General features: G+C 37.7%; 2 protein-coding genes across 6 annotated transcripts in view; one reads left to right on the top strand and one right to left on the bottom strand.

The window, feature by feature from the left end:
• NEMP2 (nuclear envelope integral membrane protein 2) overlaps positions 1-14,547 on the top strand; it is a 91,268-nt gene that overhangs the window by 33,222 nt on the left and 43,499 nt on the right. For 2 of the 4 annotated variants that reach the window (XR_008659606.2, XM_055290043.2), the window contains one exon: positions 11,910-12,664. The exons of the other annotated variants lie outside the window; for them this stretch is intronic. Coding sequence is in view for 1 of the 2 variants with exons in the window: in XM_055290043.2 (XP_055146018.1) it covers positions 11,910-11,928 (19 nt within the window). In the remaining variant the exon portion in view is untranslated. Of the gene's footprint in view, positions 1-11,909; positions 12,665-14,547 lie in introns of those variants that run through there. 4 annotated transcript variants of the gene reach the window in all.
• MFSD6 (major facilitator superfamily domain containing 6) overlaps positions 234-14,547 on the bottom strand; it is a 91,846-nt gene continuing 77,532 nt past the window's right edge. Inside the window, exons 4-8 of one of the 2 annotated variants that reach the window (XM_055290032.2) lie at positions 13,614-13,775; positions 12,565-12,663; positions 4,904-5,184; positions 2,695-2,719; positions 234-2,535 (exon numbers count right to left, since the gene is read on the bottom strand). In XM_055290032.2, coding sequence (XP_055146007.1) covers positions 2,525-2,535; positions 2,695-2,719; positions 4,904-5,184; positions 12,565-12,663; positions 13,614-13,775 — 578 coding nt within the window. In that variant the 3' untranslated portion in view covers positions 234-2,524. The remainder of the gene's footprint in view (positions 2,536-2,694; positions 2,720-4,903; positions 5,185-12,564; positions 12,664-13,613; positions 13,776-14,547) is intronic. The other variant, XM_055290029.2, reaches the window with a different exon arrangement.

Below are 14,547 nucleotides of genomic sequence, written 5' to 3'. Positions count from 1 at the left end.
TGAACAATTTATGTATTATAATCTATTCCTAAGACTTGAGGAATAGTTTAATAATTAGCAATTAACAGCTTTGGATCCACACAAGCTCAGCACTCGGTAATTTACTGTTTCTACAACCATAGGAGAAAGAGTAGGAAGTAAGTCATTAAGGCAGTGATTACCAGCCTGGGCTCTGTGACACCCCTGCGTGTTTTGAGGGATCTCAAGAGGGGTTACAAAATCTCAAATCAAAATTTAATTTGAATTCACTTTAATATTTTTTAAGGTAGCATATGGCACTTTAGGGACAGGAAGAAAAAGTCACAAAGTCCACAAACCCACGAAGGTGTCAGCTCACAAGGCTGGAAATGACTGCATTATCGATTCTGCTGTCACAGTAAATATTCCGTAACAAAGGCATGTTGAATTTGGTCTCATTCATTACAGAGTATAGGACTTTTGTTTGGTCACATCTTTATCATTTAAGAAACATTTAAAAATGGTATTTATTTTTATTTCAACGTGTCAACTATGCATTTCCAAAACAGCAAGCTTTTCAAAGGAATAAATCAGAACTGTAAACACAAGATACAGTATAAGTTTTTGACTTCCTACAGTCAGTTTCACAAATCCACATACTGTACATTCATAGGTGAGGTTAAGCCTGTCACCCATTTCTTTATTTCTATAATTACACAAGCATAATAAATACATCTGATTTTAAAGGTCACTTAAAATGAGTCATAATTTACAGTACAGTACGTTTCAGTTCAAGTGCAAAAAATAACTATTTGCTCAATTCTATTTCTTTCAGTTATTTTATTTTTAAGCTGTGTTTTGTGGTGAAGCTAGACATCCAAGTGTAGAATTTCTTATCCCAAATGCAGTATTGGGCAGAACTATGGTGTCATGGAGAAGCCCTCACTTTACAATTGATCCTGTCTAATCAGGGTCAGAGGGTAAGGTGAGTTGCTCATTTCTAACTGTTCTTTTCTTTCCTCTCTCTCCTGTGCTCATCCACAGCTATTATAAATTATATAATTCACCTTTATTCAGCTAAAACAGTGTTCCCTTTTCCACACTCCCCCCAGGTTTCCTGTTAGCCTCTGCTTTGATTTTTAGTGGCAAGCTTTACGTGTGATCCACCCAGCCATTGTTCTGGCTGCAGTTGTAACATTTGCAGTTGCATACATTACATTGTCCAGTGTCTGACTGTGTCTTCATGAGAACGAATATACTGAGATTTTCTTTCTTTAGTCATTGGAAAGTATAGTTGCTACTTATTGCCATCCTTCCCATTCATGGTTTCCTATTTACCACCTTTTCCTCACCAAAAACAAAACAAAACTGACCCAATATGTAATTTCTAAAAATTGTATCCCTCCCCCAGGCACTTAAATCTTATACTGTGATTTGTAACTAGTACTGCTTATTTAAAGGAACTCTTAGGAATTCAGTGATTTTTGTGTGTTTCATTCCCTCAGCTAATTAGAGCCTGAATAAGATAGTAAATAGCAAGAGAGGCTATTTACAGTATCAATATATTTAGTAAACTCTTGTCTATCAAGCCATAGGATACTGAGTTGGTTGGTTGATTTGAAATAATCCTTTGTTTCTGTTTTTTTCTCAAAGCCCATTTAAAACAAAAGGCATTTTTAAGCTCAGCTTAGCTTGCAGTAGTTAATAATAGCTTCTGTTGCTCAAAGAATTATTTCCATTATATACCATACACATATAAAAATATATTTGCTAAAGATATGTAAAGTTTCTGATGAAACTTTTAACTTCATTTTTTAACTTTAACTTTTAACTTTATTTTTAACAAAAGCACATGTGCTACTAACTTTTATCCGGTTACTTTTTAAATATATCTTGTAATTTTTTTAAATGGTTCTCTTCAAGAAAAAAGAAAGTATAGATGAATTCTATCTCCTCCCACTTTGTATTAAGAACCAAATAAGAATAAATAATCAGAAGAGGGAAATTATATCCACATTCACCTCAAAACACTTTCATTCCCTCCACTTACTTAGTGTAACTGCCGGTTTCAACTCTTACTGCACTGGCAGAGAAATTCTATCATCCTTAACCTAACCAAGCAAAGAACTGAAAGTCCTCATTGAACTCCATTTCCCTGTTGTAATTCCAATGAGATTACGAAAGTTTACCTTTTCCTGCCAATATGTACTGTAGCTCCTGTGTGTGTGTTTCCATGTTAATGAGTTTAGATATTTAGAAGCATATGCAGTGGTGTGCTCCTCCAGGGCAGGCATATCCTGGCTGGGGGGCCTCACCCTGTGTCCTGGCTGAGGAGCCTGATTCCATGCAGGGTGTGAGATGAGCAGGATGCCCTCAGTGTCCTCCCGCCGCCAGCTGAGCCTGCTGCTCTTCACTCTCCTCTGTGCGCGGGTGCACACTGGGGTGAGCGGGGCTGGTCTGCGTCTGAGATGCTGCTGCGTCAGGGGATGGCTGGTTTCTAGATGGGTCAGAGTGAGTTTCACATGGAACAGGCTGGGCTCTACCAGCAGGAGAATTTTCCCTGTTCTCATTGGTCCCCTGGAGGTAAAAAAACAGGAGATGCCCCATGATCAGTGATAGCAAATAAATCCAGCTTTTTATATATGCTTTCAAGTAAGATAGGAAACATGGGGAGATCATCCAGAAGTGCCCATTTCAGGGACCAAGTAATAGGGGAATAAGGATAGAATGTCTTACCTTTCATCTCCTTTCCTATGTGCAACTGCCAGAGCCGCATGAAAAACACAAACACTATAAGCAGACGTGTCTTGTGGAAAAAGGAACATTACTACCAAAATGTCTGTTAGTACTTGGTAAACAGTTTACATCAGCAAATATTTACCGAGCCCCCCAGCCATGTGGCAAGTCGCTGGGCAAGCACTATGGAATAACTGAAACGCAGGCCGCTTGCTAAGACCACAGAATCCAAGAGCCAGAAGACACTTTGTCTAACAGGAAATAAGTAAGGGGTTCTCATCCTTAGAGACAGAGCTGGGAAAGAATGTCCTGTAATTAAGAGTCCTGATATATATTTGGTATTTCAGAATGTGCACCAAAAGTTAGATAAGACAGAACATCCACATAAAAAAGTGAATGTAAACAAGCACTTGTGTAACCAACTGTAAATAACCATGAGTAGAACATCACCAGCAGCAATTTCCATAAATGCCATATTGGTTGTACAAATAAGAAAAAAAAATTTAAATGGATTCTCCCCCAAATTAGTACCCATCACTTTTTAGCTGAACACCCAAATAAAAATGTTCATTTCTGTGATTCTACAATGAAGGAAAAAGAAACTTAGTGTAATGACTTCTAAGAATAACTACAGCATACCTGCCAGTTTTTATTAATCCTAACATACCAGAAAAATTTTATTTATTTATTTATTTATTTATTTATTTATTTATTATTGTTATTATTATTTTGAGATGGAGTCTTGCTCTGTCGCCTAGGCCAGAGTACAGTGGCGTGACCTTGGCTCACTGCAACCTCCGCTTGCCGGGTTCAAGCAATTCTCTGCCTCAGCCTTCCGTAGTAGCTGGGATTACAGGTACCCGCCACCATGCCCAGCTAATTTTTGTATTTTTAGTAGAGACGGGGTTTCACCATCTTGGCCAGGCTGGTCTTGAACTCCTGACCTCGTGATCCACCCACCTCGGCCTCCCAAAGTGCTGGGATTACAGGCGTAAGCCACCACGCCCAGCCCAGAAAAATATTTATTAATCCTAACATACCAGAAAAAAAAAGCCACATTAAAAATTTTATGTGGCTTCTGTGAAAATGAGGATGAGTACACAAAGTAATGAAAATATTGCTACTCAAGCAGCAGATATTAAAATCATCCTTTCTCCTGTTTCATCTTCTTGCTTTAAGGTATTAAAATCCTGTATATGCTTCTCCCACCACAATGTCTGGTTCTTGACTGAGCAATGATGTGAGTTTATTATCTTGATAAATTAATAAATAGGATCATGCATGGACTGGCATGCATATGGTTATCAGTAAAGAACCAGATTTGGTTAAAATTTCACAAAGATTTTATGTTAGCTTACAAAGTAAGATTAATTAACAGTTCAACAAATTTTCTGAAAGGGGAATTACTCAAATGACCCTTATTTTTAAATCTTTCCCCCTTTTTTTTTATATGTCCTCTGAAGCTACTCCAGACAAAGCTGACATGACTTACCAAATAAAAGGGAGTGATTATTGTAAGATGGGGGAACTGGGTCTATTTCTTTGGCTAAATGGTTTATAGAAGTTACACTCATTTTCCAAAGTCGGGATACACCTGTACAATTATCCACACTTTTATCAACATGATTTAACTTTACTCAGGAAAGATCACTCCTCTGGGGACAAGAAAAATCACACCTTTAGACTTATTTTTCAGGTGAGGCCACCTGTATAACCATAATTCCACTGACTTAGGTGTTCTATTAGACCCATACAGTGGCTCAGATTAATTAATTCAACAAATATTTATTGTGGTCCTATAATATATAATGCCCCCACTAGAATTTTGGAATTACAGAGATTAATAAATATGGTTCCTGAAGGCATGAACCATATATTCTTCCAACTGGCAACCATCAATACTGAAATTTAAAACAAAAATACAATGAAAGAATGGATTTATTTATTTTATTTCTTTCAAGAGGTGAAAGAATCATATCCTCTGAAGTTTTCCTGAACTCCATACGGCAGAATATTCTCTCTATGGGACCTTGTATACACCCTCTTTAACTTAGTGCTCACAGAGTACTGAAATTGTTTGCATGTCTGTTTCCCCCACCAGACTTTCAATAAATCTTGTTGAATGAAAAGTGAGTAATTAAAACAACTGAGCCCAGTTAAGGTATCTTGAGTGACAGGTAATATTGCTAGCCCAGCAAAGGAACTGTACCTGTAAAGGCTGTATCTCAGAAGCACGGTTGTCTCTTGTGAGTTGCATCATCTCTTTAATTTGGTAGAGTGCATACACAAAGGTCACCCAGGGAGAAGAGCTGACTCCCCAGGCTGGTTTGTTCACATCTTCCTGTTCTTCCTGGTGCTTAGTTTTCTTGGGTGGAAGTCTGGGCTCAATGCGTGGCATGACATCTTCTGTCTGTTGCTGTACCAAGTCGATGGTTGCTATAGGAACGGGACTGGAGGGAACAGGAATTCTTTCTGCCAACATTGTCTTGTCTGGGGAGGAAAGAATGTTTAAACTATCTTTTCAGCATTTTCTACATATTTGAACAAAGGTAAAAATAAATAAATAAACCAAGAATCCCATATGCCCATTCCAGAGTGCTTGGTAATATTAATAAATTGCTGGTTACCAATGACTTCATTACTTGATGCAAGTACTGAATCAATGAATGTGATATTTATCTTTGGGTATCTTTATAGGGCTTAATAGACATTAGCATATATACTTAAGAAATAGGCCGGGCGCGGTGGCTCACGCCTATAATCCCAGCACTTTGGGAGGCCGAGGCGGGCGGATCACGAGGTCAGGAGATTGAGACCATCCTGGCTAACACAGTGAAACCCCGTCTCTACTAAAAATACAAAAAATTAGTCGGGCGAGGTGGTGGGCACCTGTAGTCCCAGCTACTCGGGAGGCTGAGGCAGGAGAATGGCGTGAACACTGGGGGGGCGGAGCCTGCAGTGAGCAGAGATCGCGCCACTGCACTCCAGCCTGGGCGACAGCGAGACTCTGTCTCAAAAAAAAAAAAAAAAAAGAAATATATTTTTCAGTTAATTTAAAACATTAGTGGGGTATAGGTTATAATGAGTGTTGCCTTAGGCCCATTTACAGGACTATGATTAAAAAGACGTCAAAACAGGAAAAGCCACATGATAGTTATTTTTAAAAAAATTTTTTATTCCCACAGGTTTTGGGGGAACAGGTGGTATTTGGTTACATAAGTTCTCTAATGGTGATTTGTGAGATTTTGGTGCAACCATCACCCAAGCAGTATACAATGAACCCAATTTGTAGTCTTGTATCCCTCACCCCCTTTCCACCCTTTCCCCTGAGTCCCCAAAGTCCATCATATCATTCTTATGCCTTTGCATCCTCATAGCCTAGCTCCCACTTATGAGTGAGAATATACGATGTTTGGTTTTCCATTCCTGAGTTGCTTCACTTAGAATATGGTCTCCAGTTCCATCCAGGTTGCTGTGAGTGCCATTAATTCATTCCTTTTTATGGCTGAGTAGTATTCCATTGTGTATGTATGTATATGTGTGTGTGTGTGTATATATATCTACCCAGATATATATATATCTACCCAGATATATATATATCTACCCAGATATATATATATCTACCCAGATATATATATATCTACCCAGATATATATATATCTACCCAGATATATATATATCTACCCAGAGGAAAAGAAGTCATTATATGAAAAAGATACTTGCACAGGCATGTTTATAGCATCACAATTGCAAAAATGCGGAACCAGCCCAAATGCCCATCAATCAATGAGTGGAAAAAGACACTGTAGTGTGCGTTATGTATGTATATATGTGTATATGTATGTATGTGTGTATATATATACACACACTATATACACACTATATACATACACACACACTATATATATACACACACTATATATATACACACACACTATATATATACACACACACATACATATATATACACATACATACATACACACACTACAGTTTCTTTCTCCACTCATTGATTGATGGGCATTTGGGCTGGTTCTGCATTTTTGCAATTGTGATGCTAGAAACATGCCTGTGCAAGTATCTTTTTCATATAATGACTTCTTTTCCTCTGGGTACACACCCAGTAGTGGGATTGCTGGATCAAATAGTAGTTCTACTTTTAGTTCTTAAGGAATCTCCACACTGTTTTCCATAGTGTTTGTACAGTTTACATTCCTACCAGCAGTGTAGAAGCATTTCCTTTTCACCACATCCACACCAACATCGATTATTTTTTGATTATTTGATAATGGCCATTCTTGTGGGAGTAAGGTGGTATCACATTGTGGTTTTGATTTGCATTTCACTGATCACTAGTGATGCTGACCATTTTTTCATGTTTGTTGGCCATTTGTGTATCTTTGCTTGAGAATTGTTTATGCATGTCCTTAGCCCACTTTTTGGTGGTTTTTTTTTCTTGCTAATTTGTTTGAGTTCCTCATAGATTCTGGATATTAGTCCTTTGTCGGATATATAGACTGAAGATTTTCTCCCACTCTGTGGGTTGTCATTTACTCTGCTGACTGTTCCTTTTGCTGTGCAAAAGCTCTTTAGTTTAATTAAGTCCCATCTATTTATCTTTGTTTTGTTGCATTTGCTTTTGAGTTCTTGGTCATGAAATCTCTGCCTAAGCCAATGTCTAGAAGGGTTTTTCTGATGTTATCTTCTAGAATTTTAAGTTTCAGGTCTTAGATTTAAGTCCTTGATCCATCTTGAGTTGATTTTTTTTATAAGGTGAGAAATGAGGATCCAGTTTCATTCTCCTACATGTGGCTTGCCAATTATCCCAGCACCATTTGTTAAATAGAGTATCCTTTCCCCACATTATGTTTTTGTTTGCTTTGTCAAATATCAATTGGCTGTATTTGGCTTTATTTATGGGTTCTCTATTCTGTTTCATTGGTCTATGGGCCAATTTTTATACCAGTACCATGCTGTTTTGGTGACTATGGCCTTATAGTATAGTTTGAAATCAGGTAGTGTGATGCCTCCAGATTTGTTCTTTTTGCTTAGTCTCACTTTGGCTATGGAGGCTCTTTTTTGGCTCCATATGAAATTTAGGGTTGTTTTTTCTAGTTCTGTGAAGAATGATGGTGGTATTTGATGGGAATTGCATTGAATTTGTAGATTGCTTTTAGCAGTATGGTCATTTTCACAATATTGATTCTACCCATCCATGAGCATGGGATGTATTTCCATTTGTGTATGTCATGTATGATTTCTTTCAGCAGTGTTTTGTAGTTTTCCTTGCAGAGGTCTTTCACCTCCTTGGTTAGGTATATTCCTAAATACTTTATTTTTTGCAGCTATTATAAAAGGGGTTGGGTTCTTGATTTGATTCTCATCTTGGTCACTGTTGGTGTATAGCAGAGCTACTGATTTGTGTACATTAATTTTGTATCCTGAAACTTTGCTGAATTCATTTATCAGTTCTAAGAGCTTTTAGGAGGAGTCTTTAGCGTTTTCTAGGTATACAATCTTATCATCAGTAAACAGCGACAGTTTGACTTCCTCTTTACCTATTTGGATGCCCTTTATTTCCTTCTCTTGTCTGACTGCTCTGGCTAGGACTTCCAGTACTATGTTGAATAGAAGTGGTGAGAGTGGGCATCCTTGTCTTGTTCCAATTTTCAGAGGGAATGCTTCCAACTTCTCCCTGTTCAGTATTATGTTGGCTGTGGGTTTATCACAAATGGCTTTTATTTCACTGCGTTATGTCTCTTGTATGCTGATTTTGCTAAGGGTTTTAATCATAAAGGGATGCTGGATTTCATCAAATGCTTTTTCTGCATCTACTGAGATGATCATGTGATTTTTGTTTTTAATTCTGTTTATGTGGTGAAAGACATTTATTGGCTTGCATATGTTAAACCATTCCTGCATCCCTGGTATGAAATCCCCTTGATCATAGTGGATTATCTTTTTGACATGCTGTTGGATTCGATTAGCTAGTATTTTGTTAAGGATTTTTGCATTGATGTTCATCAGGGATGTTGGTCTGCAGTTTTCTTTTTTTGTTATGTCCTTTCCTGGTTTTGGTATTAGGGTGATACTGGCTTCATAGAATGTTTTAGGGAGGATTCCCTCTTTCTCTGTCTTGTAGAATAGTGTCAATAGATTGGTACCAATTCTTCTTTAAATGCCTGATAGAATTCAGCTGTGACTCCATCTGGTCCTGGAGTTTTTTTTGTTGGCAATTTTTTTTTATTACTGTTTCAGTCTCACTACTTAATTGTCTGTTCAGGGTTTCTAATTCTTCCTGGTTTAAGCTAGGAGAGTTGTGTCTTTCAAGGAATTTATCTCCTCTATGTTTTCCAGTTTATGCATGTAAAGGTGTTAATAGTAGCCTTGAATGATCTTTTGTATTTCTGTGGTGTCAGTTGTAATATTTCCTGTTTTGTTTCTAATTAAGCTTATTTGGATTTTCTCTTTTCTTCGTTAATCTTGTTAATGATATATCAATTTTATTTATCTTTTCAAACAACCAGCTTTTTGTTTCATTTATTTTTTGTATTTTTTTCTTTCAATTTAATTTAGTTCTTCTCTCATCTTGGTTATTTCCTTTCTTCTGCTGGGGTTTGGTTTGTTCTTGTTTCTCTAGTTCCTTGAGGTGAGACCTTAGATTGTCTATTTGTGTTCTTTCATACTTTTTGATGTAGGCATTTAGGCTATGAACTTTCCCCTTAGCATTGCCTTTGCTGTATCCCAGAGGTTTTGATAGGTTGTGTCACTATTACTGTTCAGTTCCATTTTAAATTTCCATCTTGATTTTGCTGTTGACCCAATGATAATTCAGGAGTTTATTTAATTTCCATGTATTTGCATGGTTTTGAAGGTTCCTTTTGGAGTTGATTTCCAGTTTTATTCCACTGTGGTCTGAGATAGTACTCGATATAATTTCAATTTTCTTAAATTTATTGAGACTTGTTTTGGGGCCTATCATATAGTCTATCTTGGAGAAAGTTCCATGCACTGATGAATAATAGAACGTATATTCTGCAGTTGTTGGGTAGAATGTTCTGTAAATATCTGTTAAGTTCATTTGTTCCTGGGTATAGTTTAAATCCATTGCTTCTTTGTTGACTTTGTCTCGATGACCTGTCTAGTGCTGTCAGTGGAGTACTGATGTCTCCCACTATTATTGTGTTGCTGTATATCTCATTACTTAGGTCTGGTAGTAATTGTTTTATAAATTTGCGAGCTCCAGTGTTAGGTGTATATATATTGAAGATTGTGAAATTTTCCTGTTGGGCAAGGCCTTTTATCATTATATAATGTCACCCTTTGTCTTTTTTAATTACTGTTGCTTTAATGTTTGCTTTGTCTGATATAAGAATAGCTACTCCTGCTTGCTTCTGGTGTCCATTTGCAAGGTATGTCTTTTTCCACCCCTTTACCTTAAATTTATGTGAGTCCCTATGTGTTAGGCAAGTCTCTTGAAGGCAGCAGATACTTGGTTGGTGAATTCTTATCCATTCTGCAATTCTGTATCTTTTAAGTGGAGCATTTAGGCCATTTACATTCAATGTTTGTATTGAAATGTGAGGTACTATTCCAATCATTGTGTTATTTGTTGCCTGTATACCTTGTCTTTTTTTTAAATTGTATTTTGTTTTATAGGTTCTGTGAGATTTATGCTTTAAAGAGGTTCTGTTTGGATGTGTTTCCAGGATTCGTCTCAAGATTTAGAGCTCCTTTTAGCTCTTGTAGTGCTGGCTTGGTGGTGAGTGGCAAATACTTGTAGCTCTGGCTTGGTAGTTCTTGGAGTGCTGGCTTGGTAGTGGCAAATTCTCTCAGCATTTGTTTGTCTGAAAAAGACTGGATCTTTCCTTTATTTGTGAAGCTTAGTTTCACTGGATACAAAATTCTTGGCTGGTAATTGTTTTGTTTAAAGAGGCTGAACATAGGGCCCCAATCCCTTCTAGCTTGTAGGGCTTCTGCTGAGAAATCTGCTGTTAATCTGAGAGGTTTTCTTTTATAGGTTATCTGGTGCTTTTGCCTCACAGCTGTTAAGATTCTTTCCTTCCTCTTGACTTTAGATAGCCTGATGACAATGTGCCTAGGCAATGATCTCTTTGCAATGAATTTCCCGTGTGTTCTTTGGGATTCTTGTATTTGGATGTCTAGGTCTCTAGCAAGTTTTCCTTGATTATTCCCTCAAATGTGTTTTCCATACTTTTAGATTTATCTTCTTCCTCAGGAACTCCAATTATTCTTAGGTTTGTTTATTTAATATAATCCTAAACTTCTTGAAGGCTTTGTTCATTTTTTAAAATTCTTTTTTCTTTGTCTTTGTTGGATTAATTCAAAAACCTTGTCTTCGAGCTCTGAAGTTCTTTCTTCTGCTTCTTTGATTCTGTTGCTGAGACTTTCCAGAACATTTTGCATTTTTCTGTGTCCGTTATTTCCTGAAGCTGTAATTGTTTTTTATTTATGCTATCTATCTCATTGAAGATTTCTCCCCTCAGTTCTTGTATCATTTTTTTTGATTTCCTTAAGTTGGACTTCACCTTTCTCTGATGCCTCCTTGATTAACTTAATAATGGACCTTCTGAATTCTTTTTCAGGGAAGTCAGGGATTTCTTCTTGGTTTGGATCTATTGCTGGTGCTAGTGTGATTTTGGTGGGGCAGGTTAAAGAACCTTGTTTTGTCATATTACCAGCTTTCCTGGTATATTCCTGCAGTAGTTCTGGAGCAAAAGCATGATGCAAGTCTCCACATGCTACTCGGTCCACCTGAGTGGGAGCTGCAACCTAATCCTGCCATTTTCCCAATAACACTCTCTCCAGAACACAAGTATTTTAAAAACTAACCCAGTACCATATTCTCACTAATCAAAGATGAGTTAAAATTTGATTGCTTATTTTTATGTTTCTTACATTGAATGTTTAATGATTTTAAATTTTTTTGTGATTAATAGCAAAGATATTCAAGTCCATACATTTTTCTCAAAATACAACTTTAACTACATCTTATAACTTTGGGAGAGCCATGATAGCTATTTTTATTGGTCTTTTACATGAGTCGTGGACTGAGGCTGTGTAAGAGAGAGAATCCATTTAGGATTATAAAAGAACAAAAGTAAGAAAAAACAGTATTGGTCTTTCTGAGTAACTCATTGAGATTAAAATCTGTCTCTGAGGCTTCTGTAACAAGCAAGTTTTTCTCTTCACAGAAGCATTTCAGGAGCGTGAGGCTAATGCTCCCCAAAGGATAGGACACCCAAAGAAGACGAGCTCTGTTCTGGGACCAAAAAACTGAGCAAAAATATTTTCATCGTCCTGGTTGACCTTTTTCATAAACAGTTGAGTCAGCTCATTCTCATCTACACATTAATATTTGATATAACCTCCTTTTTGTAGAACAATCTTAATAAAGGCCATCCCTGGTTCAGAGAAAACTTCAGATTTCAGGTCTTGACTATTTTTTTTTTTTTTAACAAATGAAGATAAGGCATAGAGAAGATTACCACTCGCTCCCTATCCCTAGTAGCAAAATGACTGTATAGCCTTATATGTATTTGACTTAAATTTGAAAAACCTTTAGAATACCAGAGAAATTGAAAACTAATACTTCCCTAGTACCTTGTATTATGAAACAAAACAAACAAAAACAAGAAAACCCCAAGCTACTTAAAACAATATTTTTTCTGCATAGTAGGTGGATCTCTTTAACAATGGTCCACATGAATTCATCGATATGCCACTCAGAAAATCGAGCCAAACAGGCCTGTTGTATACTCTGTACCACTTCTAGGCTTCTCGGGGGCATGTGTTGACTTCCAATGGCCTGAACTGTTAGGAATATTAAGAAAGAATGGAAATAATTACCTTCTTCCTCATCTGGCACTGCCAGCCACTGGATCAGGGCAAAGAGCAGTAGGATCACCAAGCAGGCCATGCCAATTCCTCGGAAGGTTGCAGCAGCCCCTATAAAAACAAACAGCACTCTCTATAGAGTAATTCCAAGAAATGCAGATAGCACTCATCTAAAACCATCAATTTTCTAAAGATCAAAGCAAAGGAAGCACAGCTTGGTACAAACCAGAGAAAAGTGGTTGGGTATTAGCTCCACATAAGGGAAAAACACAGGGCTGGGTACGTCTCAAGAGACCCAGGGCTGATATTGGATCTGTCATCGATCGATTATAAAACTGCATTTATATAGGATTGTCTCTCAGTGCCTTTCACCATGACTCATACAATTCAATGGTGCTCTCCTCTTCATATGAAAAGACCATTTACCCAATTATTAACTAACTGCTATTAATCTGTAGTTGGAACAGCAGTGCTCAAATAGTGCTATAAATGCACGCATTTCCTGGGGCCCACCTTATATATTAATAGATGACTGAGCAGTTAAGATTCCTGGAGCAGAATAATCTCATTCCTATTTCAGCTCCTATGTTTCTAATAAGGAAGATATGACAAGACAGACAGATTTTGTTACCATAAATGTAGTAGCATTACCAAAGCCAGCGTATGGTTAGATTCTTCTGGTTCAAAATCTCCTAATGGAATAACAATGATGAATTTTATTTCCTTTAGGGCTATTATTAGCAGGTTTAAGGTACCTTATTTTAGACCAAAAGCACTCATGCTAATTCATTTGTTTGGCTCCTTTGAGGGATCTCTGTAGCATCTCATTAAGCTGATTGTCAGAGGAGTGTGCACAGTTACAGGCTAGCTCAAATCAGCTTAACAACGTAAGCACACTGCTTTACAATTATGACTACCATGAAATCTAGAAAGAGATTATGAATACTGGAATTTAGCTTTGGGCAATCTTCAGTAATAATTGGATTGTTTATTGAGGTATTGCTGGAAAAAATCATGTTTTAATTATAGAAAAGAAAAAAAAAGGAGAAAGCCATTCTTACCAAAATAATTGACTAATACGCCTCCGATCATGGCACCACAGCCTCTTCCCAAACCCAGGTGAAGGCCCTGCAGGATGCCCTGAGCAGATGTCCTCAGCTCAGGGGGAACAGCTGCACTGAGGTAAGAAATGCATGCTGCCCAGATGGCTGCGTGTGTCACTCCTGGAGAGGAAGAAGAGCAGGAGGGATTAGTTGGTTAGCATTTCTTAGGCTACTCTGTTTTGAAATGTGAATTATTTAACTAGGCACCTATTTTTAAGATTTGTTGTGGGAAAACATACACTAAAAATTTACCATTTTCACATTTTTAAATGTACTGTTCAGTGGCACTGAGTACACTCACAATGTTGTGCAGCTGTCACCACCATCCATCTCCAGAACTTTTTCACCACCACAAACAAAAATTCTGTACCCATTAAACCATAACTTACACTCACCCCTTGTCCCATCCCCTGACAACCACCATTCTACTTTCTGTCTCTTGAATGTGACTCCCATTCATTTTGTTCATCTTTTCATCTGTGAATAGACATTTAGGTTGTTTCCTTCTACTACTTTGATTAATGCTGCTATCAACCTGGTATGCAAGCATCTGAGTCCTTGATTTAAATTCTTTTGAGTGGCCGGGTGCGGTGGCTTACACCTGTAATCCCAGCACTTTGGGAGGCCGAGGCGGGTGGATCACAAGGTCAGGAGATCGAGACCATCCTGGCCAACATGGTGAAACCCTGTCTCTACTAAAATACAAAAAATTAGCCAGGTGTGGTGGTGCACGCCTGTAGTCCCAGCTACTCGGGAGGCTGAGGCAGTGGAATCGCTTGAACCCAGGACCCAGGAGGCAGAGGCTGCAGTGAGCCAAGATCACACCACTGCACTCCAGCCTGGCGACAGAGCAAGATTCTGTCTCAAAAAAAAAAAAAAAAATTCTTTTGAG

Source organism: Symphalangus syndactylus, chromosome 8, assembly GCF_028878055.3.
Source record: "Symphalangus syndactylus isolate Jambi chromosome 8, NHGRI_mSymSyn1-v2.1_pri, whole genome shotgun sequence".
NCBI lineage: Eukaryota > Metazoa > Chordata > Mammalia > Primates > Hylobatidae > Symphalangus > Symphalangus syndactylus.
The sequence above is the reverse complement of the archived record's forward strand: the minus strand, read 5'-3'. Positions and strand labels throughout refer to the sequence as shown.